Raw genomic sequence first — 27,130 nt, 5'->3', positions numbered from 1 at the left:
ATATTAGTGCACAAGTATGTCATTGTAAGTCAAAAAAAATTTACCTAAAAGTTCTATCACATTTGAAATAATCTATAGAAATGATTTGCAACTATATTTTTTAATCCTCGTGATTTGTGTAACATGCTCTGCTGCACAAGAAGAGAACATTCCAGACTACTTCTGCCTTCAAGTAGTAAGCCACATGTACATTTACAAAGAGAGATATATCTACTCAGCCAGTCCTCAAAATTTCTCATGGCCCTGTTCATCCTGAGGCTCAGCATTTTCTCTATGTTAAAACGGAGTTTGGTAACTGAACTCTCTGGTAACAAGGACATTTCTGCCTTCTGGATAGTTTTTGGGTCGAGGGATCTGATTCAGTTGTTAGTTATTAACTATTACCGTGAAATCCTGCCTAGGGCTTTTAAGATTTATGTCAGCATTCATCTTTGTGACATCTTATGCAGGATTACACATCTGCATCTTACAAGTATGCTTTCAATCTCCATATTCTCAGACTGATTTTAGTTCAATTTCATGGTAATATTTGCCCTCTTGTTCAGAGAATCACCTTTAGAGCATACAGATCATTGCACTGCTTATATGGTGTGCCTTGTAAATTCCTCTTTTGAGTAGACTGTTTGTAATATGTATCTCATTTCCGGGATATGACATTCATTAGCATTGTCTGAAAGCTCAGAGTTGTAAGGCATAGGCTGCCCCAGAATGCAAGGCAGTGCAGAATGCCTGTAAAGCATTTGAGGATTGTGTTCAGATATGACAGGAAATATCACGGTAGAATAGACCAAGAAGCAAGAAAGTATATAGGGAAAAAACCTGGCAGTTGGCTTTGGATTCCTCTCCCAACACTATGAATTACGTATGTAGAGGTGGCTTAAGGTTTTATACTCCTTTATGCATAGCAGAGCTTTTAGTTCATTGTTACAGAGCTGTCTTCTGACTTTCAAATTAGATTTGTTTGCCTTAGACATTTACAGGAAATTTCCTCTTCTCATATTCGTTTTCATTCCATTTCTTTTGAGATATGTGCTTTCATCAAGGAAAATATTGCTTACTTTTCCTCCAGTGGGGAATTTTGATTTAGAAAGGACTGCTGCCAGTGACAATTATCATATTAGGATCTTTTCCACCCTTTAACTGAGTAGTCTAGGTATAGATCCTCTTCCTCGTCGTCAAAGCTGTTGATTTAGCATGCCAGAACATTGATCTTTCTCAGTCTCAGATCATGCTACAGCAATGGATTCTAGATAGCTGTTTTCACTAAAGTATGTCCACTTCTTCCATTAAAAAAGGTTCCTTATTAGTACACAGTGACCTCTGCAATTTTAGTCAAGGTGCAGCTGGTTTCCATCTCTGCAGTTCATCCTCACAGAACTAAAATTCAGTGCTAAGGCCTTCCGTAACAATTGAACCTCTGTGGACTTCATTGTTGGTGTATATATCCCTGGCAGAATCACAGAATGGTTGAGGTTGGAAGGGAACTCTGGAAGTCTTCTATGCCAACTCACCCTGTCCAAGCAGAATCCCATGGAATAAGTTACCCAGGACCATGTCCAAGCAACTCTACAGCCTTCCTGAACAACCTGTACCAGCGTTCAGTCACCTGCACAGCAAAAAAATGTTTCCTTGCGTTCAAACAGAACCTACTGTGTGTCAGTTTTTCCCCATTATCTGTTCTGTCACTGGACGTGCCCAAGCCTGACTCTCTCCCTGCAGATATTTGTACACACTGACGAGGTCCTTCTATAAGCTTTCATTTGTCTAGGCTAAACAGTCCCAACTTTCTAAACCTTTCCTCATAAAAGAGGTGTTCCAATCTCTAAATCATTTTAGTGACTCCCTCTAGTAGCTCCGCATCTATCTTGTACTGGAGTGCCCAAACTGGACAGAGTATTTCAGATGTGGCTCACCAGTGGTGAACAGGAGGGAAGGTCTCCTCCCTTGACCTGCTGTCAACACTCCTCCTTGATGACAGGAAACTCTACATAAATAGCACCAGATCCAGCTAAAAGTCTTGAGGTTTATTTATGTCAGTAAGTGACTGTTCCAAAGGAAATGCCATATCACACACAGAGAATAATAGGCTGTGTCAAAGTATTTTTTGAGATTGCTGATGTCAAGCCTCTTTCTGTAATTGGAACTATTTAGTTCAATAACTTTTCTGAGAACTGTTGTTATTCTCAGAAATCTCTGAGCTGCACTTAAGTCTCTGTGTGTACCTTTGTGGTTGCACTGTCATTGCAGTTAGCTCATGTTGAAGTCAACTGCAGTAACTGGAAACATCCTGTAGATATTGTTTGAGTAAAGGATTCTGAAACTGTGTCTAAGTATATCTGAATATTTAGTCTTCTTGTTCAGAATAAGCCTGTAAATGTTCATCTGGACTGCTTCTGAAAATGGAAAGATTAGAAATTGTTTTGAGAGGTGTGTTTCATATGTTCATTCTCTACTGACTTCCTTCTCCTCTGTTATACTGTCACTAGACCTGATGCACGGGATGTAGATATCACTGGGCATCCTCTACTTGTTATGTCCATGTACTAAGTGTGAGGAAAGATAATAAGTGAGCCTTCCTATTATGGACCTAGGAAACACTTCTCAGGCTCAATTGGTAGGGCATGTATACCCTTACAGTGTGCTCACACCTTATCTCAGGATCTCTGATTACTTCTGAATATCCTGTAATTGCATTGCTGTAATTCTGATGCATTCTGACACAAGTAATTAATAATGAATCACTGTATTCTTTCAGAGTTGGAGTTTTTATATGTGTGTATGTGTGTGTCTTTAAAGTCTTTCCACCATAGCAAGTATGACAAGGGTGCATTTGGATAAAATATAGAAAAAACAAATTCAAGGAGTAAAACCTTTAACATTTGCCCATAAATAAATCTCAAAATCTAATTTATTATCAAAAAAGGAGATAAACCAGATATTCAGTGAGATTTAGTAGTGCTTTAGCTAGTGCTAATGCTATTGTATGGAAAGATATGTTGTTCAGAGTTTTCAGTTACAGTCAGCAGGATAAAATACTAAGAAAAGTAGCTTATTAAGAGAGGTATCTTGTTTTTCAATAGTGTAAATTTTATTTCAGCAAGAGTCTGCTCTTTTTTGGGTCAAAGAAACCTGCAAAATCAAGTTCACAGACATCTAAGGTAGAATTTAAAGGTTATAAACATAGGCATCTAATGCTGTTGGAGATGCCTTAGGGTATGCAGAGCTTCTGTATGAGGCAGATGTGAGGCAGATCAAATGTGAGCATCAACTGGATCATCAGCTGGGGGCCAGGTGGGATATCCTCGGGCATCTCTCACCGTGCAACTGAATTGACCTTCTAGGGTGTGATCCACTTTCACATTAAAACTTCTAATTGTAGATATCCACATGTAAACTGTCTGACTTTGCTGAGCAGCTGATATACTGATGATACTGATGGTATTGACTAGATTTTCACTGCCTGTTATAGGAGTCTAGAAATTTTACACAAATGCAGGCTTGTTAACTGGGAATTGTATAACATTCCTACTATATTTTCTTTTATAGGTATTAATTTTATAGTAGAACTGACAACATTTATGTTGTTATCTTTAATAATAAAAAATGGTAGTATTTTTTCTTGCCCATTCAGTGTTTTCTATGTATAGATAAAATAGAGAGGAAAAAATAATGAAATACTTCTTTTCTTAATGTATTCTTTACAAAAAGATTCATTGGTATTTTAATTTGCATTTTAAATGTCACAATATTTCTTTTTCTAGACAGAAAAAGGGAGCGCACTACATGAAGCAGCCCTATTTGGAAAGGTGGAGGTAGTACGCATTTTGCTTGAAACAGGTAAATCTTAATTTTCCTAATCTCTGTGTGCCTCATCAACTTTTGGTTATACAAATTACTTTGATCTTTATCAGCCTTTGCAAATCTAATCACATGTACTTCTCTTTAAAACCCAGTTCTTTTAGAATAAGAAATTGCTATATGCAGAGTACAAAGGGGATTGCACTAAGACTCATAAATTCCGTATATGACTCAGTGTATGCCACTGTATTCTGAGAATAAATGTATTCTGAGAACAAAATGGCTACATAAAATTTTGTTATTCACTCTGAAAGACAGCCAAGAATATTCTTTGATGTAGGGACCAGAATACTCATGTTCACATTTATTTCCTTCCGTTAGCTATTCCTAACAACCACACTATCCTGCTTGCTCCTTCATTTCCTGAATAAACTTTGAGTCCCTGTGAAGAAAGGCAGAGGCACTGTGTCTCTGAGAATTGCATTTGTCCTGAAAGGACAGAAGAACAGGGATATAAAGTCCAAACAAACCCATCTACTACATAATAAGAGTTTCAGAATTTTTTTGCAGGTAAATCACTCATCTAGACAACCATCTTAAATAAATGAGATCAACAAAAATAAAAATATCTAGAAATAAATTCTCGCTGATACGTGAACTTTTGTTACGCTGAGGGATCTCATTCGTCTTTCTTATCAGTGCTTGTGGGGTTATTTATATATTGCAGAAGAAGGTATGTCATAATCACAGCTCCTCATCTGAATCTCAGCCTGATCTGAGAACTGTTTTCAGAAAAAAAAGTCCTTCCAAGTTGCTTTTCTGTTTGGATGAATGAGAAGGAGGCTGAAAGGGATCTTATAGTTTTTATTTCCTAAAAAAGGAAGGACTGGAGAACATCACAGAAACATAGGAAGCCCTTTACACTACAGAAAAAGAACACCTCTTATAGATAATTACATGTTACAGCCTCTGCCAGCATATAATTGTACAAGACAGGATAGTAGAATTTTCATGGTGAACTCCTTCAGCCCCAAATGCTCTGCACTTCTGCAACACTCCCCACCTTCTTCCTTTTTTACTTCACAATGCCCTTTTCTCTAGTTCTGCTTCAAAAAGACTCAGACGATGTTTTAAGTAGCTACTGTGAAGGTGTAAGTTGGTGTGTCTGGCCTCTTACAGTCAGCTGCCACTGCTAAATTAGCCCAGGAATATTTTGGCTTTATTTTCAGTGAGAAAAAAAAAAAAATGTCTTTCTTACAAAACGAACTAGGAAACTATCCATTGGGTTAGGAAATTACTAGAACTGCAGCCTTTTCCAGTGAATGCTTTCAGAATGTGCTTATAAATCCTGCTTCATCTGATCTTCTCCGTTCAGTGTCCTGAGAAGAATTTCACTTTGTTAGGACTTTTCTTTACTCTTTATGAAAGTACATCCAAACTGAAAACCAACTTGAGTCTTTTACCATAAGGCAAACATTTCTGAGGTAACCGTACAAGGCAAAGGTAGAGAGTCATGCAGTATCACATACAAGAGGTTCTGATTCAGGGCAAGCCTTAAACATAGTGGTTACATTCACAGTTTGAGTCAATTACTTTGTCAGCAGTCTGAACAGTCAGTGAGGAAATGCTGTAGCTGTTCTCAATGCCCACATACTACACATGGGTATTTCACTCTATTCAGAGCGTGTGCCGTGAAGTACAACTTTATTAACATAAAGTTAAAAACTTTTTCATATTTGTCACCCTAAAAAGGGGCAGAAAAAAAGAATTTTCTGTCCAACCTGTCTTAATTCATTTTTGTCTATCAGTGTTCCCCCAGGAGATCAAAGCCTTTTAATGTCCAAAGCAGTCTGTTAGTGTCTCATTAGGTGAGACCCTTCGCTTAACAGGTTGGCTGAGACAGACAGGACATTTGATACATTTTTTTATAGAGACTACACTTAATAGCGATAGGGAAACCCCTTAGCAAGTTTCTCCTGTGAGTTATTTTGCCGTCAACGAAACTGTCAGCACGTAGAAACAGATTCGCTCTAACAGTTCACAAAATAACACATTTATTAATACAAATTTGTGACAATTTATAGGGTTCATTTTGTCTGGAATAGGGTCTAACTGTAAAAACACATTTAAACCATGTAGTAATAATAATGAAGCAAAACATAAGCAAAATCTTTCAAGCAAAACAATTTACTAAGAGTACTATGAAGCAAAAGTAAACTCTAGCTATTTATAAGCAATTGGCATGCCTAAGATGTGTCTCACCTTCCAGGCATCACCAGAAGTAAAGGGAGAAAGACCAGCTTGTCAGCCGTCTCTCACAGTGTTGATGGAACTTCTCCCCTGTTTTTGCTTATGTCCAATCTCTTTTTATACCTTTTTTCTTAGGCACTTTGAGTGGCTATAGTCAATAAACTGATTTTGGAGTGATAGACAAATGACACAGGCCCAAAGGGGTTTTTTTCTGTGTTCCCATCTGGCAGGAGGTTTGCAAATGAAGGCCGTGCTATCTCCATATCACTCCTTTTTTGTCTAGTCCTCTTATTAGTTTCTGGGAATGTCTCCCCAGGAGCTGGGGTCTTCCAGGAAACCATCAGGAGTTTTTTTTTCTCCTTATCTATCACCTTACAGTATTGTTCCCAAAACAGATATTGGTACTATCAACTAGAAAGTCCCCAGTGAATTAAAGCAGTTTGGAGAGGAACATAGGACAAACATTCAGAGAATTTCTTGGTTTTATAAAATATTCTTTTCAGGATACCTGTTTCTGAGAAACAGATTGTTAAAATAATCCCAAATTTGGTTCAATAAGCTTACTTTATATCCCCATGAGTTACAGAAACATGAAAACCATCCATGTCAGCATGTGAATTTTAGGCTACTCAAGCTTTAAAAAGTCTGCTGTACTTCAGCTGTAATGCAGCTGTTAATCTGCTGCAGTTGTAAAAACACTTGCTTTCAATTTGCCAGATAGTTCAGTCTGATACACTACATTTCTAATCCAAAGCACTTGGGGTTAAAAATTCCACCACAGATCATTTTCTTTTTCAGGAATAGATACCAACATAAAGGACAGTTTGGGTAGAACGGTTTTGGATATACTTAAAGAACATCCATCTCAGCAGTCACTTCAAATTGCAGCTCTACTTCAAGGTAAGTCATATTCAGTTATACATTTGTTAGAGATGAATCAGAATAGCATGGAGAAATATTAAGGCATATAGTAATTTCTAGTCTTTGTTATAGAGAAGAACAGTCTTTTCAAATTAAACATACAAACTTCTTGTTTGCTAGTTGAATAAAAATAAGTGGTTCAGTATCTGAAATTCAGAGTAAACCTTTTCTTTTTTGTGGACCATAGAAATTAGCATGGTGTGTCACTTAATAGTTACTCTTCGTTACCCACTGTAATGTTTCACTTCATTTCTATTAAATTGTAATGATAACCTACAATTGAAATGCTTGATTCATTCATAAATAACAACTATATGACTGAAAGATGATGATATTTTTCCAAAACATTTCATTGTATTTTTCTCAATTTCCTTAATTATAAAAACCCAAAACTACAAAACAACAACAAAAAACCCAAAACAAACAAAAAACCCCCCAAACAAAACAAAACAAAACAAATAAAAACCAAACCAGGCAGTATCGCTTGTTATTACAGCAGAAATAATGCTTTTTTTTCCCGTACATATCTTTGTTGTCATTCCTCATCTTTCTTTCATGGTGTAAGACTGTTGGAAGTCCATTGTTTACTTCAGGTTTTTACTCTAGAAGATGGCAGTAAAGTGATGAAACATGAATTAGGGCATAACTCAGTGTTAAATATAATTTATTCTCCTCTATGAAATTTTTTTCCTGCGTCTTCAGAATAGTCTTTTATTGACTGTGTTTGACAGAGGAGTTCCCTGCAGGTATCACTGCTGCCTCTCCCTCTGTATTGATTATCCCACCTTTAAAGAAGCCATTTTAATCAGTTCAGTGGTGGTTCTACATATGAACTAGCTCATGCTTCAGTCTCCTGCATAACTATATTTTATAAGAGCATTTCCTAGAGAAAATGAGGTCATGTGGCCACACTGCGTCCTTTCTTTTCTGAATAGCTTCCAAACTTGTTGACTAGCTTCAGTAAAGTTTTCCTGTGAGATGATAGACTGAAGATACAAAGCTCTTAAAAGTATAATGAAAATTTTGCAGGATGGAGGACAGGTATTCCTGTAAGAAGCAGATTCATGTTATAGCTGAACTGAATTAACAGCTTGCCTTGAGGTCTCCCTCCTTCCTATTTTCCTTTGCTGTTTCCCTCATTTCCCCCTTCCTCCTCCTCTACTTCCACCTACTCAGTTCCCTTACATATTCCCCACTTACAGGAGATTTCACAGTGACCTGATACAGTTTATGAACCATTAAAATACAAAAATGTATTTATTGTATTAAATATATTTAATAGTATATAAAATATTTAGAAATAATATTATAAATATATTTTTTGTTGTTTTAATGAACCTGCCTTCTATGTGATTCAGGTCCTAGAGTTAGCTCTGTCCCAGGTATCTGGCAGAATCAAAAGTGGGGAGGAGGATATGCGTGAGGGATGTAGGGCTTCCCCCTGTCAGCAGAAGGGAGTTCTTAATTAGACTTAGACTCAGACTCAAGCTTCAACCTTTATGTCCTCACTCAACTGCAGCATGAACATACCACTGTAGAGGAAAAGAGAGTTAATGTTATACTGAAACTTCTTCAGTGGCAGGAAAAGGGTCAGTCAGAACTTCCACTTTCTTAGACATCCAAATCAATCATCCTTCAGATATTAATCTAGGTTTTATCATGAAGTTCCATCACTAAAATTTTCATTTTAGTATCTCTTTATTGTTCCATTTTCTCCTTAGTGTGATAGTCTTGCAGTCTCAACCCCACTGATGAACAGTTTCTTCAAAGTATGCTTGCTCTATGAATAATGAAGCACCCAGATCCCTCTTAGGGGTTTCTCATGTTGATGGATCAGTACCTGCCCTCAGTTTTTAACCACGTACACACACACAAAAGAAATATATCAATTTCAAGGCTTTTTGATGCATTGACATAGAATCTTTTTCAAATGTGTGCCTTGAAAGTATAAAGATGACTGCTTAGTAGTTTCAGCTCATATTAGTGTGATGAAACTGTGCTTTTAATGAGCAGCTGTTTATTTTTGCTCTGTCTGCCTTATAGTCAGAAGTGAGGTACAAGGATGAAAAATGTTACAAAGATGTCATTCTGACTTTTAAGACAACCTGAGGAGCCCCTTCAGAACTCCCTTAGAACCCACTTAGATTCTTTTTCATCAGCAAAATGTTCACTGAAGCTTTGTCCATCAAAGATAAAGTTTGAACTGTGAAGTTGAAAAATAAAATCAGGAGTGGTAGGATTCAGTACTAGAACTACTGATGGTACTGTTGACCCTCCCTCCTCTAAAAAGCCAGCTGAGTATACTCTCACTAAAGTGTGGGTATTTATCCTATTGTAGCTGAAAAGTCAGTGAAGCACTGGGATTTTGGCAATCCTGAACGTACTGTAATTGAGTTTGATGATGGGTAATGAATTCCATGCAAAGAGAGGGCAATTACAAAGAGAGATTCAGTGGCTTCCAAATACGTTCCATTAAAGCTGCTGTCTTCAGATGATTGTCTAGAGAAGCTTATTTGTCTCCTTCATGTAGACTTATAGGAAAAAGAAATTAAATTAATGGTGTCAGACAATTACTGGCCAGATTTTGTAAGTTTCTTGCAATTTTGTTCTTTTTGCAGACATAATGTCATTGAATTTATTCTTTCACCTTATTGCCAGGATAGAGTAAGATTTTTATCACCTAGCATTCTCATTAATTTTTACTGTTTACCCCTTGCACTGTTATGAGTGTTACTGCACAGTTTACAGCATTAACAGCATAATGTTTGTCCCTGCCACAAAACATTAGCTTTCCACATAGGCTGAAAGATGCATATGAACAGGCTGGCAGAAATTACCAAGGAAATAATGTGCCTGGTATTACTAGTGGGCCTGATAGGTTCTTCACCTCTATATGCAGAGGTTTAACAGAGTTGTAAGGAAAGTTTAGAAAGAAAATGGTTTTGAGGATATTTATGAGAAAGTTCTTTGAAGAAGGTAAAGTAATTTATATGTTTAGAAGCAGTTAATGGAAGCAGTAATGCAAAATTCATTGAGCTGATCCTGAAACCTTCAGGGCTGATAGCCAGCTGTGAATGAACGCCCTCACAGAATTTAAGAATTGTGAATATAAATTGTTCTCCCTTTTTAAAAGAGTATTTAGAAACTACTTTTTACAGGTTATGAGTTTAAAAGAAACAAAACCTTTTGCTGATGAGGTTTTAGAAATGATCCTAGTGTTTTTGTGATCTCTACATTTTTTCTCATTATCCTGAGGAAATAGCAATGGAAGTTTTGGTAAAAATATTTTTTTGGTGTGTTTGCAAAGTCTGCCATCTTTTTTGACATGTTGACCCATTATCTGATAGAAGGAAAATAAATTAAAAAATCACTTTAAAGAACAACATGAAAAAGGCTGAGTACTGTATGCCACCTGAATGTTTTTTTTACTGCCTATTAATTATAGACGGAATTAATAGAAATGACATTTCAAGTTTTAATTCTAAATATGTCTTTCAAACATGTCACTTCATTTTCAGTGTCTTGCTCAGGTCTGAGTTGCATTGAACTCACTTAAAAACACTTATTAGAGTTTAGATTTTTAATTTGATAAGGAAGAAATAGCTGTATAGGCATTGTGTACTCAAAGAGCAGAGAATTAGGATACTGTGCCAAGTAAGGCCAGGCTACTGAATGCATTTCATGAGTGCAGTGAAACAACAGCATTCAGTGCTGAAGCAGTTAACAGTATTGGCACTTAGGACTTTATAATTAGGCATTGAAGATAAAAGGGATGTTGCCAAGGCTAGTAGGCCTAAAATTAAACCAACCAGCTGTGTTTTAGTTTTAGCACATGTGAACGTGACGCAGGTGCATGCTATACTGTCTTTCAACTCTTTCTCCACAGCCCACTATGCTTTCTATTAGAATCTTGCTCTTTTACTATTTCTGGAAGCAGAGTTCTTGTTATTATGGAAAAAAAGAGGAGATAGTAGATAAACAGATGAAAAATGGCATGAGCCCCAGGAAGGCACAGTAAGCATCGCTGCATAGACAGTATGGAGGGAGATGCAATGGAAAGCTGTTTCCTCTCTTCTGCTGAAGCTGCTTAGAAACTTAACGTTGTTTGTACCTGTTACCGAATTATTCATAAACAGAAAATGTATAAGCAGCTGCAGAAACAGGACTCCTTTCTTCTCCTCTCTGCTTAAATAGCTTTGGTGTCATTAGCAATGGCTTTCTTTTGTGTATTCTTATTCGCTCTTTCTCTCCTGCTCTTTGGACAAGTAGATCTTCCATTCCCTTGAGTGCAGGAGGCCAGCCTCACTGGAAGGATGGAATAGGTTTTCAGTAAAGGATTTAATTACAGCTGTGTGGGATGAAAATAATTGAGATCTCAGCCCCCCTTCATTGTTTTTGGGTTTTTTTAGTTATGTGTTTGTTTTGGTTTGGGGGTTTTTTGTTGGGTTTTGTTTTGTTTTTTTTCCTGAGGACTTCTCATCTCCTTTTATGGGCTATTGTGCAACAGCTGTAGAGTATTACCTATGCTTATGAATTAATTTAACTGCTGATGTTGTGGCAACTGAAAGTTTAGCTGCACTCAGAATCACACTATCTCAGAATCATAGCGATTTGAAGTCAACCAGCTTCCATCTCAGCTCAGGTGTGTCACCTTAGCACACCTGACAATAGTAGTTATCAGTCAGTTTTCTGCTACTGCAGCTGCTGTAAAGAGAAGGGAAATTGGGTCATGAAGCCTCAGGTGGGCTCCTTCCCAGGGGACCAAGTGAGCTGTTTTGAGAAGAGATTCTTGACAGCTCCCAGGCTGGGACAGGACTCAGTGGAGATGCAGGATCCTCAGCCAGGTTCTGGAAGAGCCTTGGGGAGGGCAGAGGGTTTTCTGAAGACTGCTGCTCTTCACGAAGATGTGGAGTGATGGAGGAATAAAGACGCCTCTGCAGGGCCATCGGCTGTGGAGGGGAGTGATTTCTAAACAAGTTTTATTTCTCTGATCTAGTTACTTGGAGAGTCTTCTGTTTGAAAAGGTGAGTGTTCAGATTTTTATTCTAATCAAATTTGGCCTTTTTTTCATTTCTTAGGGTTTTAAAAAGCCTTTTGGTCTCTTAGAGAAGATTGCTCTAGAAGGAACTCTATGTGAATCCGCCCATGGCATGGCTGATGTAGTACCTGAAAACAAAAGGGAAAGGAGCTCATGCTTCATTTAAAGGAAAATAAAAAAAATTTTTTGGTTGGTTTTTTTTCCATTAAAAATAAAAACTTCTCTGAGGTGAATGTAGCCATTACTCTAAAAGCCAGGGTTTATAAATAAAACAAAAGTCTTAACCCTCTCACCTTAGAGAAATTGGGATCTAAGAGGTGCTGAAGTTAAAGCAAGTTGTGCTTTTACTGTCTCTGGACAATAGAGAGTGGCTCTCTTCATGGTGGAGAGGCAGCTGTGTTTCTCTGCTTACATGTTAATTCTTTTCCTTCTGCTTGGCTTTGGCCTAACCAGTGTTACAGAAACTGAGAAAGCTGGAGTTCCAGCTGTTTGAACTTTCCAGAGCTTGTTACCTTCTTTGGTTATGTTCTTATTTCCAGTGTTCTTCACTGTTCTTATTTCCACTACTGTAAGGCCACTTTTTTATGCTATTACTTTCTGTGCACATGACCCTATTTAGGTTGAGTGGGGCTATGTCAAAATCTGATCAAAAAGAATTCTATTAGGCAGGCAAAGTTTTTGGAATTCTTAGTATTAATCCTCACTGAACTGCCGTTTGGGTAAACAGAAATAAAATAGTCCATTATTCCCATTATGAATATGACAGGTTGTGTCCCAAACAGCCTTTACTCTCCTGTATTGTAGGAATGAGAGGCTTTCCTTTAAACTCTATGAGAGCACAGCTGGGGAAACTGTTCTGGTCATGAAGTGGTATAATTCACCAAGCTTGGCTTTGTTCTGAATTGTCTTTCTTGCTTTGGGAAAAGTGATACAACCTGAGCAGTCTCTCAAGCACACAGCAGCCAGAGCAAAGGATGGTAGCAAAATCACCTTTTTTCAGTAAGTTTGGGCAGGCTTTGAAGATGAATTCCTAATCAGCTGCAGGTGAAAGCATCCAGTGCTCGTGTGTGCTTTGTCTTTGGCTCTTAATATAGATCAGCTGTTTTGTGTCTGTTTCCCTGCCAGTATTGTGGGTAAGTAATATATTTGCCAAGACTAAAAGCCTCTCGCAACTGAGTCCCCGTCTTTGTCTCGTACATATCTGGTAGAATTTTCAATACCATAAAACAAAGTTGGGAGTAGAAGTCCCACAGGTGTCCAAATTTTTTTAAGGGTTGCACCCTTACAAGGATGGCACATTGCTGGCCTATTGTAAACCTTGCCTTACCATGCCACACCTAGTGTGAGACATTTGTAGAGGTTTTCTGGAAAGAAATCTGCATTTTTAAAAGTAAGTATTTAAGACTTATGTTGAACTTAGGATTTGCTCCTCAGAACTAGCCTCCAGCAGGTAAGTGCATTGGTCTGGAAGTGGGGCCTGACAAAGAATAAAAATAGAGAATTATTTTAAACCCACAGTCTTGTATGATGACAGCAAGGTTAAAGTCCTTCACAATCTCTCCTTCATTCCCCCTCCTAATAATAGCTGTATTGATCTAATAATTGTAACACTCACACCTGATAGAATTTCATTTCAGGTTTGCTTTTGGACAGTTGCATAATTACCAAGCAAATATTTTCAGACACGAATTGAATTCCTTTTTTCTTTTTGTTTTCTTTGGGTCTGTTTTTTTTTTTTTTATTATTTCTTCTCCATCTTGCCTATTAACTTGACAAATACTGTAGCTGACAGAGCTGGAAAACATTCCAGAGCATTTTGTCATGCTGCTAGTTTTCTCGTGGTCTCCTACAGCTCATCTTTGCTTCTTTGCTTTCAGCACCACACAAAAAAAATGAAGTATGAAATTTTCATATGAAGAAATGTATGACATTATACAGGGGACCATGGCCAACCATCAAACTTAATATATGGCACTTTCAAATCATACATTAAAAAAAAACCCAACCAAAAACCTGCACAGCATTCTGAAACTGCGTGCTGTTTTATGCCATTTCCAGTTTCAGTTTCTTGGATGTCTATTTTGTCACAGACTGTATTTGGGTTTTGGGATTTGTTATTTAATCATGAGTAACAGCGAGCTAAACAAATGCATTGTTGACTGTAGAAATTAAATCAGGGAGATTTCAGTTCCCAGAAACTCCTTAGTCCTTCAGTGTGATATTGATGAAAGCAGTTGCTGTAGTTTGGTTTTGTGTGTGTTGCAACATGTGCTATTGTGGTTACTGTCGGTATCAGAAAGAAATTGTTTAAGCAACTTCAGAAACCCCAGAAAATGCAGATGCAGAATAACTGCCAGAACTGAGAATCAGTCGCTGTGCTGGAAAAAAAATGCCACTATTGCATAAATTAATTTCTAATTATTGGATCTTGGTTTTCCATTGGGTCTTGGTCTTCCATTGAGGTAACCTGTGTACAAAAGCACATGAAAATAATGTAGATATTTTTATGAAAAGAACAGTAATGAAATTGAAATTCATATTTTCATGTTTTTCTGTTTGCATAAACATTATTGTGAACGTGGTGCAAGGGAAGTTTTAAGGGGGAAAAATACAGAAATTTTAGCACACTGCTTTTTGGCCTGCTAGTTTTAACTAAATTTTTGAACTTGCATTCTTTTTTTTTCCCTCATATATTATTTCTGTGATGCAAGCAGAATATTTGAGTTTTTAAATAGTATCAATGTTTGTACTTATTGTGAGCATCCTGAATACCTGAATATCTTGACTAAAAACTCTGCACAAGTTCAGAATAAAAGCCTCTTTCAACAGTAATAATATAAAGGAACAATTGATATTTCAAGGAGACAGGAAAAAAACAGGAATAGTCTCAATTCATTACTCTTACAATGAGATTTCTGTAACAGTTTCAGCAGATTAGAGAACTAGTCTTTCTAGTGTTTTGCAGTACTTTCAGCAAATGATTGCCTTGCAGCAGTGTTTATGAATAATTACAAGGTTGTAATATGAAAAATTAGAAAGGCTTTAATGAAAAATGAAGTAGCAAATATTTTTAGATTGGAATAAACCCCCTTGATTCAGTCATTTAAGCGTATGTGTATCTTTAAATTGCAGAATATATGGAAACAGGAAATGCAAGTATTTCAGAGGAACGCCCACTGGAATGCGCAGAACGTCAGTCTTGCATTTTGTCCCCAGAAGTTCCTCCATCTCCAAAGGCTAAAAGTAAATACATGTACTCTGTGAATGCAAAAGCTGTACCGAACTTCTCTTTAGTATTAAAATTATATTACTAAAACATTGATACATACATGCAAAATGAAAAAAATAAGAAAGTTACTGATATCAAGGAGCTTTTTTCTAGCATCAGTTAGCTATCTTGACTACATACACTGTAATCCATGTCATATAGAAGAGCAAAGAATTGTATTCTCAGAAAGGACAAGTCACTGATGAATGCGTTGCATTTTTTGATCTTAAATCTTTTTAATTTATCTGACATTACACATTTCATACTCAAGTAAAACAAAAATGCTAAATGTGTCAGAAGTACTCTGCAGGCATTGTTCACATTTGGGTTAAAAATGGAATTTACTTCATCTTTCCCAGTGAGTGCATCTTCCAATGGTGTTACATTTGGAAGGCTCTTTCAAAGATCACACGTGTACTGTTCTTCCATTCATCTTCTCACACAGCTTTTGTACACTGTGGTGATCACTGTTGTCTGCACGTGCTTTCGTTTTATGTTCTGGTTCACCATTTACACATGCATCCACTAAAATAGGGCATTTTCTGAGTGTACTGTCATCCTGCTCTTTCATGAAAATCATCCTCTTGTAGAACCAAACTTGACTTCTGTTCTCAGTAATCGTGCAGAGTGAATGTAATTGACTGCCGGCAAATAACTAAGCCTCTCTTTGTTTTTGTTGTGTGAGTTGTGGTGATGTTTTGTTGTTGTTCTTCTAGGTTCTTATTTTTTTTTAAGCATGTTTGCAGGGAGAGTTTTCATTCATGAGAAAGCTAAGCTTCCTGCTGTGTGTCACATTATGATCTTCATGATTCTTCATTCATGAGAAAAACTAAGCTTCCTACTGCATGTCAGGTTATGGTCTTCATGGTGATAGTGAACAAATGCTATAGTTCCAGTCATGTTTTCCATTGGGGTACTTAACAGATATGTGGTATATGAAGATAAATAGTTCCAATGAGATTAGTTCAACTGCCATATGCAACAGGAGTGTTTGTCCTGAAATAATGTAGTAAATATTTTTAAAATATGTTTTACTTCTTAATGATAAGGTCATGATCTCACATTCTTTATATCCACTTTCAAATTATAAATAATGTAAAACGTGATAGCTGGGTTTTGCTTGTCTATTGTGTAATCTGATAGTAAAGGAAAGAAATTGTACTTGATTGTGTTTCCCATCCATCTGCCTGCCATTCTCTTACAATCTAATTTCAAATAATTTAAACCAAATTTGGAAGAGGAATGGCAGTATCAATTACTTTCTGTGACTTTCATGAAAGTAGGTAGCTAGATAGAGGAGAGAGACCTTAATAAGTACCTACACTGAAAGAAATAGGCAAAATGTGTCTATTATGTATTCATTCTGGCAGCAATCAGCCGGTCAGTTAGTGCACTCTCACTCGCAGGTCAGTCCAGTTTTGTCACACAGAATTCATTCTTGCCCAGTAAGAAGTACTGCAGGCCATATGTAGGAAAACATGGGATTGGGAACATGAACATAATTCTGTAGGAAGCAGTAGTTCTGTTTCTGTATAGGGCACTGTATCATGATTTTAGAGTAGATTTTAATATTTAGGTATTTTACTTCCAATTTTTAGTTATTATAATATTGATCTGGATTAATTTCATTTTTCTAATTAAAAAGCAGACTATAAATAAACTTGATTATATTTTTGCTGAATTTACTTGTTTTGTGCGAAGTTACCGTTGAATAAGAGTAACAAGTTTTGAATGCAAAATTTCTGTTAATTAGATATTAAAAGGCAATTAAATGCTTTTAATTAACAACTGTTCTTGGCTCAGAAAATTTCAGTTATAACTGGCCATTGGTGTAATTTTAAAAATATTTTTTGAGTATTTTTGTTTACTAAGCATAGCGAACAGTAACTATGAAGAAAAACAAACAAACAAAAAGCTCTAGACCAACCAGATACAGTCTCATCAGGGGATTCTTTAGTTATGTGAATATATCTTTCTGTTTTATGTATGCTGAGCTTAATATGCTCACTCTCTTTTTTTCTCTTCAGCATTTTATTTCCAAAGATGGGGTAACATGGAACTATCTGTATTTTATCAAGTCTAAGCGCTGTAGTTTCCAACAGTATGACTGTTGGAAACTGAGTCAAGAGAAGGGATTTCCTATTTGCTCCTGGAAAAACTTGGTTTTCACTTGTATTTTCATTGCTTTTACTAAAGGTAGCTGTGTAACACACATGCAGTAGATAATCAGAACGTAACACAGTTCATAATGAGTAGTAATGAGTAGCTTTTTAGTCTGTGGAGGTCTTGCTGCTGACGGTGGACTATTTGCAGAATAGTTAGCCCTCAGTGTGATTCCAGTACTTACTACTACTACTGTTTCTAATAGTGGCCCTCAGTTAGTGTAGACATATAAAGCCCATTGCCTTACTATTCTTTTAGATTTCCTGACTAAAGATATTGGATAAATAAAGGAGAAACCGTGAAACACAATGCAGAATGCACTAAACATAGGTTTCTGGTAGGCTGCTGCAGGGAGGCATGTTTTAAAACGTGTGGGTTTGCCCAGTATATCCTTCCAAGAATTGTTTATAAAGCATAGCTACTTGGATGGGACAGATGTGCATTCTTAGAAACTGAGTTCCAACCTAGTCACAGTTTATGAAACCTGTGTAGCGTATTGATTGATTACAGCAGCAAAGGTGAACCTGATGCAGAGTATGGGACTGTGTTGATTTTCTGTGTTTGTAGAAACTTTCGATTCCTGGATTAATTTTACATTCTTGGATAGTTGCTATTTCTAGACAATTTTCAGGATTAGAAAACAGAGAAAGGGTAAGTATATGTTGTAGTTCATTCTAATTAAATGCAAGGTATAGGGCAATGCAGAAGTATGTAGATTGCCTCTAGCAAATTCCAATTCTGGAGTGAGATGCCATTATTTTTGAGAGGAGAATTGTGCATGAAGATTATTGTCTAGAAGAAAAGGCATGGAAATAACAGATACTCAATAAATTTAAGGAATGTGTATTTCCATTTTAGGCATTAATTACACCTGGTATTCTAATTACTGACTAATGGTGTGTCTGTTTTTAAAGGTGAAGCTGTGACTGGAGAATTATCAAAGCTCTTAGATGAAATCAAATTGTGCCAAGAAAAGGAATACTCTTTTGAAGATCTGTCTCATACAATATCAGACCATTATCTGGATAATTTTAGTAAAGTATCAGAGGAAGAACTTATGACCAGTGGAAGCCAAACCAAGCTTAATGTAGTAAGTAAGATTGGATACAAAGACAATATATTCAGTTACATCTGCTTTATTTATGGTGCAGTCAAGAAAAAAATAGTACAAGAGTGAGAATAGTACAAGGTTAACATTATAATAGAAAAAATAATATAGCGTGTGCTTCTTACAGATTTAGACTGTAATGTTCCCCTTATTTTACAAAGATATTGCTTACCACGCCTCAGAATGTGTTTTTATGGCACCACTAATATGACTAATCATTTGAGTTACTTGTTTTGAGCATGGGGAGGACATGGAAGGGTGTTTTTTGAAAGATGAATGGAAATCAGTATGCTCAATACTGTATTGAATACTAAATGTTTGCAGAATCTGGTCAGATGTGCCCCCAGAAAGAAGCAGCTTAGCATCTTCGGTTGTTATTCTTATATATTTTGTTACTGTATAGGTTTCTCAGTAGTCTAATGGTATTGAAGAGTGAGTCTCTAATACTGAAAATTGTTGTGGTTGTGATACTTCAGTGATTTTCAAATACAATGAATAAAGTGCTCTGGGATGTGTTTTTTTTCTTACTGTAATAAACTTTTTTTTTTTTTTAATTGAATTCTCTTCCTCAATAAGAAAATGGGATTGCCCAGGAAATAAAGGAAAGAACAGAGGAAGAATGCTAAGCATTAAATTTCAATTAGTGTTGTTTGTAAATTAGGAAAAATTATGCTCTCCTATGTGAGGAAAACCATGGCAAGTTATGGACTTCACGTTCTGGAGCATTTATTACAGTATATGTAGAAAAAATGAGATTTACAGAGGTGGTTAGCTGCCCTGAGAGGCAGTAGATACTTTTGTAAAGCCCTTCTAGATGTTTGAATGTTTAGATATATAACTCATATTGAACTCAGTCTGAACAAGGTACTAATCCCATTTAAACATTTTAGACACTCTTCTAGCGTCTCTCTGAATTTAGGTGCTAGCTGCTATTTAAATCTGCTCAGCTGCTGTTTTGCAGAAAATGTATTCCATATAAATCTGTCTACTCTGACTGAAATTTTTACAGACCTAAATGCAATACAATGTGAATAGAAAGTATTCAGACACTAAATCTGTAATTTATGTGCAGCAGGGATATACAAAGGTAAATTAGGCAATACATTTTTTTGAGATTTCATCTATTTTATATTGAACTAGATGTGAAAACAAATCTTCAAAACTGGGGACTGTTTAAAGCATTTTATGGGCTCTCCTCCTAATGCATCCAGCTTTTTTTTCTAAGAAAACTGTAATCAGGATGATGGGTGCGTACTCCCAACATGAAGTCAGGATGGAGGGCAGAACATATTTTCCCTTAGAGTAAACCCAATTATACAGGCCTATATGGAGAGGACTCTTTGCTGTCATGTCTAAATTTCCTGTTTGTTCTAAAGCATCCATTTAATTTTTAAATGTATTTTGGGTGACTCAGTCTGTTCAGTTGCCAGTTGGCTGCCTTGCATCAAAAAATGGAAGACACAATGTATTTTAATTTTGGGGAAGTGCTGCCTTCCCTTAATGTTTAGGCTCCCTGTGTAGTGCAGGGGTAATACAAAAACCTACATGCACTGTAAGGAGCCATGAAAGAGTAATTGGGAAGAAGCACTAAGAGATATGTTTAGCTCTAAAAACGGTTGCAAAGGTGAATGCTGCCAAACTACTCAGGGGGTGGGACCAGCAAGCTTGGTCGTGGAAGACATGTGACTGTATGGTGATAATACATAAATATTCATTTAGGTTTCTTCAATAAGAACATGAAGATACAAAGAAGTGGAGATGTATATAGATGTGGGGAGTCAGAAATAGATTTCTTGGATATGTATTAAAGAAGAGAAAGATTCTTGCAGCTTATTCTGACTTTAGTTTTCTCCTCCATGGGAATCTTCTGTAAAAATCTCAGTAGGTAAAGGGGGTTTTTCTCTGATGTCTGCATTTGTTCAGCTTGCATTCGTTTCTGCTGCATGTGCCAAGACCCTATGGGAGGGGCAGCACAGGAGTGTGGTAATGCTGGAGCACAGACTCTTTTTGCCTGCAGGACCAGTTGTTGCCTTTCTCTGTTACCAGCTCCAACACAGGGCTGAGAACTGCACCTGGTGTGCCTCCATGAGCGAGCAGTTACTTCAGGTTCAAATCAGCAGTTTTTCCCCAACTTTCATTGCTGGCTGTGCCAGCATCTGCTCTGAAGAGGTGTAGAAATCAAGTCCCTGCTGATAATGTGTTAATAATGCCATGTCCTGAACAGATGTTGGTTCCAGAGATGATGACTGGTGCAGGCTTTTCAACTTCTTGTAGTCCAGTGGTCTGAAGAGGTTCCAAACCCCAAGCCATAACACTTCATGACCTTAGGGAGATTCTGCAAAGGAACTGGCTGCTAGGAGACATGTATTTTTTGCATCGTGCTATTGTTCAGAGAAGTAGGAGGCCAAGACTGTGGAATTTTTGATCGGAATAGAAACTAGGGGAGTTGAAGCAATGAGCATCAGGAGCCAACTCCTGAGCGTAGCATGGGCTTGGGAAAGAGAAGACATCAGGAAACAGAGTGTATTTTAAAGTATTTTTTTTAGCAATTGTCTCTTTTGAAAGGGTCAAAACCACCTGTGGTACTGCTCTGGCTAAATAAGATTTATGTCGGTTTAGGACTGCAGAAAGTGGTGTCTGTCTATTCATGATCCGTAGCCTGGAATTCTCTCCTGAATCTCAAGTGCCAAACTCTTTTGTTTGAAAGAGCAGGGCTCACTGCTTTTGTTTAGTGTAAGAGTAGTGGGGATGCCTGCTTTTTAATGCAATGACTTGACAGTAAGAGGCTTCATCTGGAAGAGTAGCATCCAGTTCTTTCCATGGCATAAGAGTGAGCTTTAACGTTGGTTTTATAGTCTCCCAAATAAAGTACTGATTATCAGGCTATGATCCCATCTAGTATTCTTTCTGAACTGTATAACCATTGGAAAAGTACCAGTGCAATCCAGAGAGCAGGACTTTGGATGCCTTATACACAGTTAAAGTCTTTACCTTTTCTGGTCTCAGGTGTCTTTGATTGTTTGTTGCTCAGTGATATGGCACTTGTAGAATACTACCTTTTCTTTTGAAGAAGCTGTGGTTGGAAGTGTTTAGGTCAAAGGCAGAATTGAATCCATTCTTCTGTTTGCTGTGTTATCAGAAAATTAGTTATCCAACCACACAGCAAATTGTTCTGGAATGATTGGAATAAGGGACTACTTTTCATCAAATTTGCATCGAAAACATTGCATGTTTTTATTACTTTATATGTTTCTATTGACCAGGTGTCTGATGTGTGACATAAGGCATTAAAACCTTAGAGATTTATGTGCTCACACTATTTTAAAGTCAAATAGGAAGCAGAGTTTGCACAGCTCTGAGGTTAGGTGAAAAATTAAAAAATTTAAAACAACTTTGGGTCTAGTCTCCTGAGTTCCAAATTACTAGTCAGATCTGACTCCTGAGTTTCCTTAGGACATGGAAGAGCTGAATAGGAAAAGTGAAAGTCAGGATCTTATGAACTGGAAGGCGTGAACATCTGGGAGAGGGAGATTGCAATGGAGTGGTAAGTAAAAGTAAGGAGAGTAACAGGAGACACCACAGTGAAGACGTGAATAGAAACAGATCTGGAGATGAAAAAAAGTCCCCACAGGACACTTCCATTCCAAAAATTGAAGGAAAAACTGTGAAAACATTGGGGTTCTGGAAAAGAAGATTTTGTTAGCTTCCTGAATGGGGAGAATGTTTAATGAAGAGAGGGAAAACTGTGAATGCTTGTTTGCTGAATAGCACAAAGTTAGATGAGAGTAAGTTAATATTATCTTTTATTTGAAGAGTACGTTATAAAGAATAAACTAAATGAAGTCAAGTTAAAGCTGCACTGGAAACTTTATAATTTCAGTATTTTCTTTCTCAACTCTGGCTGTGTTTAAATGTACTTCTGATGTGCTGTCATGGAAAATATAAATTCCATGTTTACTAGTACATACCAGGCAACAACTCCCTGTTCATTGTCTCCATGAAATTAAAGGTCAGATTGGACATAGTTTTGTGATTCTGCTTCAGAGAGAACTCAAAAAGGCCTACGTACACCTAGGCATCATTTTAGTTGGAATTCATAGTTTTTCTCAAAGATGTGCAGGCTGGGTGGGGTTTGATGGTGGCTTTACAGATTTTTACTCCCAGTTCCTCTCTCTGTTTTTCCTATTTCGGCCATTGTGACTTGAATACACTCTTTAGTCTCCCTATGAATGCAAAGACATGGAAAGCCCTGACAGTTGCTGCACAGGCAAGCTGGGAAAGCTTTATACTTGTGTATTGCTCAGTACTGACATGCTGCAGTTGTTCTATGTCTGCTAATTACAAATCTTCCAGAAAAAACTAGAATTTGATTGTTCAGCAAGTCAGAAAAGGAACTGTGCTTCAAAACACGTTCCAGAAAACATCAGTGGGAAAAAGATACAGGAAAATCCTTAGTTTTATCACAGTTCAGTTAACTAAGGTGTTTCCTTTTCAAGCTAAGTATGATTGCTAGCAAAATCAGTTTTGACAACAAATTATAGCAGTTTTAGTTTTTTAAAAAAAAGTTTAATTAAAAAAAATATTTATTTTCCAATAGATGGCAGTCTGGTTCAGTCATTTCAAGAACAAAAGCAGCCATCTTATATAAGGGTTTTCCAACTTTTTTTCACTGCTGTGTAAAAATCATGTGTTTTAACACGGTTGATAGTACAAACTGCTTCAAAATGAACACCTGTAATTTCTCTAGGAGAAAAATTTATGGAACATCATGACATCCATTTAAACTACAAACTAAAACATTAGGGCTAAATTTAGAGGTGTATCATAGCAAAGAGGTTACACATCAAGTGTGTATTCAAACAATCTCTGTGAACAGCAAACAAGAAAATTTAAATAGGTATAACGTGCAAAGCAGGGATCAAGAAAAATTAAGTGTGTCAGAAAAAAGAACAGAAGAATGTCACAGTGTATATTCTGAGAATTCTGAGCTCTGGCAACTAAATTGCTTTAAATTCCTCTGTCGTTGGAATACTAAGATCATTACCAGTTTCTTGTCAGATGTGATGTTCCTGTGTATGTATTCGTGTGAGAACAAATTATTCTAAATGTGATATTAAACAAATAAATATGCTGTCTTTATTGCAATGTATTTGCAGATTGTGTATGTTTAAAAAAAAAAAAAAAGAAAAGAGAAGTATGGGCTTTTTGTACTTGCAAGAAAAAAATCTTGTGGATACCAGAGAATATGTTGCTTTTTATTTGCTTTGCTGATTGCAAAGCAAAAAATAGGGTATTAAGAACTTCTGCACTTCCATATTTGTGTGTGTGTGTGTATATATATATTTGCCAGATGTACATGTTGAATACAATCTTAATCTTTTTCTTTCATAAACTTGATCTTTTATTTTCATAATACTTTCTTAAAATTGACTCTTAAAAGAGCTTCATCTTATTTTGTGTTCAGAAATTTATTCCAGTCCCTACTTTGAAAACTATTGAGGTTTTTTCCATGCATTAACATAACTATTCTCCGTATTTTTTGAGAAGTCTTGAGATTTTTTTTGAACCAAAACTAATTTTAAAATCTGCCACTTCAATAAAACTGAAGCTCCAAATTGAAGTATTTTCTTCAGAACAGTCCCTTTAATCTTGTGTAGTTGGTGGTTGCTTGCAATGTTTGCTTTTACATTTATACTGTTGTGTTCAGAAGCATAATACAGAAATTTATGTTATTGATTTGCAAGTACAAATGCAATATCTTACTGTCTTTGGATTCGTGACATGAGGTTAGATTAAGAAACAGTTCCAGAACACTTTTGTGTTCTTAACAGCAGAGTATATGTTAAAGGATTTTACTTAATTACCTGGAATGAATACTGAGAAACTGAAGTTATAAGGTGCCTCTATTTTTTTTTTTAAACTGAAGATAGTAAAAACATGTAGTGACTACACTACAGAGAGATTTCACAGAAGTGGCAGCAGTATATCTGATTAAATTTAATGTGGTTATATAATAGATAATAAAGGCTGGCAGCAGTAATTTAAATTTAAACATGTGGAAAGGTTCTGTGTAGTCTCAGGAAAAAGATTTGGATTTCATCACAGGCATATAAATGTCACTTTCTGCTCACTTCTGTCATCCAGAAGGGGAAGTTGATACTTGTGCACATTAAGAGAGAGTGGGAAAAAAAATAGTTAAAAATATAGTAGCATTGTTGAAAACAGTAATGGCACATATTCAAAGAGAAGACTCACTTTTTACTCTCATGTCAGAATATCAAGAAGATGAAGCAATATAAAGGCAATAAAATATGATCGTGTTTGGTTTATATCTAATGGGAGATTTGAAAGTGTAGAACTACATGGTTTTGAAAGAAGTGGGTGAAGAATAGATACATTAGAGGTTGATAAAATGCATGGTTGCTCAGAAGTCAGTTATTCTGATTAATTTTTTTCTCTAAGGAAAAGAACAATTATTTTTGATAAAAAGCACACATAAAAAGCTTTACTTTACAAAATAATAATCACTGAAGAATACTGAGGTAAACAATTTAGTAGCATTATTCAAGAACACTGTTTTGGTTTTTACATTTAATATAACAAATAAATAATGGCTGGACTGAAATATAGTGGCTAAGAATAACCAAACATGCTGAAGTAAAATAATTACTGTCTTGGATCAGCACGGTAGCCTTTAAAAATATCACACCCTTGCATACATGCATTATTGAGACAGTGATACAAAATTTCACATGATGATGATAAGCAAGCTAGAAGTATATACAATTGCTTACTAATGAGGATATATTAAAAACACATTCAAAAACAATTTTGGTTACTTATTCATTGGGGAATAGTAAAATAATCAGGCCTAATTGTTTGAGACTCCATGGACAGAAACAGATAAATTTTAATTATTTAATACAGTAATACTTGCTCAATTTAATAATAAAGCTTCACTGTATTTTGCAGGTATTTATGATGTGTTAAAGAAAGGGAGGAGAGTTGTACTGAGACACAGCATTTGCAATATTGTTGCTTTACTGAATTCCCTTTTTATAATGGAGTTAAATAATTTCTGTACTGTCAAATTTTGATGTTGCAAGAATTTTGTATTAAGTTGCTCTTTTGCACCCAGTCCAGTAAAGAGTCTTATTTTGCAAGCATATACTGACTCTTATTTTTATAGGAAGTAAAGATATGAAGGCCATCTCTCCCAGGATATGTAAACCTTACTTTTTAAAATTCCCTTGTTGCAAAGGTCTACCCACTCTCTGAAGATAAAATTATGTAACTTCAAAAATTGTTTTTAAAAGCTACCACCCAACTAAAAGCCATCTGTTAGTCCCAGTTTCTAATACACGCAGTGGTATTTCCCGCTGAGAAGAACTGGTGTTGCTGTTATTTTTTTTCATTAGGTATTTATAATGTGACATCCAGTACCAAATCCACTTGGTCAATATAGAATGATATACTTTCTGAAAGCTGCTTTACAAAATGGTTTCTAAATTCTCTTTAAACATGAGATGGTTACTACAAAGAAGCAGAGGGGAACGTACCAACTTGATACAAGATTTTGTCCCCTCTTTTGGGTAGGTTACCTAGCTGAGAGGACTTCAAACGTTTTTAATGTATGCTTTCCTAATCTGTGTTCTATAGCTATTAAGATTATTTTCTGTATCTGTATGTTATGTTATGCTTCAGCACAGTGTTGTAAAAATTTCTGTGTTAGAGGGGTCCTGATAGTAGCTATGTGGCACTCTAAGCAGAATAATTTGCCCGGTATCGTGCTTCATAGCCGAGTAAATTAGCCTGCAGCTCCCTGCTGTTGCGATTTCTGGTAGACGGATTGCTAGACAGTGCTCCAGTGTGCTGCAGAGACCTACCCTGTGAGAAAGTCAGCACTTACTACAGAATATAAAATCTCAAAACATGACAGCACTTAGTATAATTTAAACTACATGGAGTTAAGTATAACTAGGGGAAGGTGCTGGCCAAGCCACTAGTTAATCTAATCCGCACTAAAAAGTACCTACTCCTTTTTCCACTGTAATGATTTTCTGGAATATTTAACTAGTCTGTGCAATTATGTATGCATGTGGCAAATTCCTTGACTATCAGGTACTTGCAGGAAAACAGCTTACAGACAAATACATCTCTCTGAATGCTGTTATGTGTTTAGCTTGCGCTGGTGAATCATAAATTAATCTAATCCTTTTGCTCCACTCTGTCACATTGTTTACCACCATGACCCTGTATTGCTAGGTTTTGCAGAACAGGTGCTGTATATACAGGCATTTTCTTTTATTTGCTGAGTACATGCTTCCATTTATTCTTGTATAGTAAAATCTGACAGAGTAGAAAAGAAAAAATACTTTGTGCGCACCCATCCATAACTTGTAATACTTCAGGCTTGTTCTTTCTAAAAGCTTTCTTTTTCCTAAGTAAGTAATCTTAGCATTGTCAAGTTTATTCTGTATGTAAATCTTGCCATGCTGCCAACCACTTCTGCTTGCCCTGCTGCAGACTCTTTCATCTCAGCTAAATCTTCTACATAAGGATCTTGGATATGGGTGTAGAAATT

At 36.4% G+C, this 27,130-nt stretch overlaps 1 protein-coding gene across 1 annotated transcript in view; it reads left to right on the top strand.

Moving 5' to 3' along the window:
• ANKS1B (ankyrin repeat and sterile alpha motif domain containing 1B) overlaps positions 1-27,130 on the top strand; it is a 418,757-nt gene that overhangs the window by 63,689 nt on the left and 327,938 nt on the right. The window contains 4 exon segments of the mRNA XM_032689488.1: positions 3,762-3,837; positions 6,847-6,948; positions 15,140-15,250; positions 18,353-18,528. Of these exon segments, the coding sequence (XP_032545379.1) occupies positions 3,762-3,837; positions 6,847-6,948; positions 15,140-15,250; positions 18,353-18,528 (465 nt within the window).

The sequence above is a fragment of the Chiroxiphia lanceolata genome, chromosome 5, assembly GCF_009829145.1.
Source record: "Chiroxiphia lanceolata isolate bChiLan1 chromosome 5, bChiLan1.pri, whole genome shotgun sequence".
In the NCBI taxonomy this organism is placed as follows: domain Eukaryota; kingdom Metazoa; phylum Chordata; class Aves; order Passeriformes; family Pipridae; genus Chiroxiphia; species Chiroxiphia lanceolata.
This window is presented reverse-complemented; position numbering and strand designations above follow the sequence as displayed.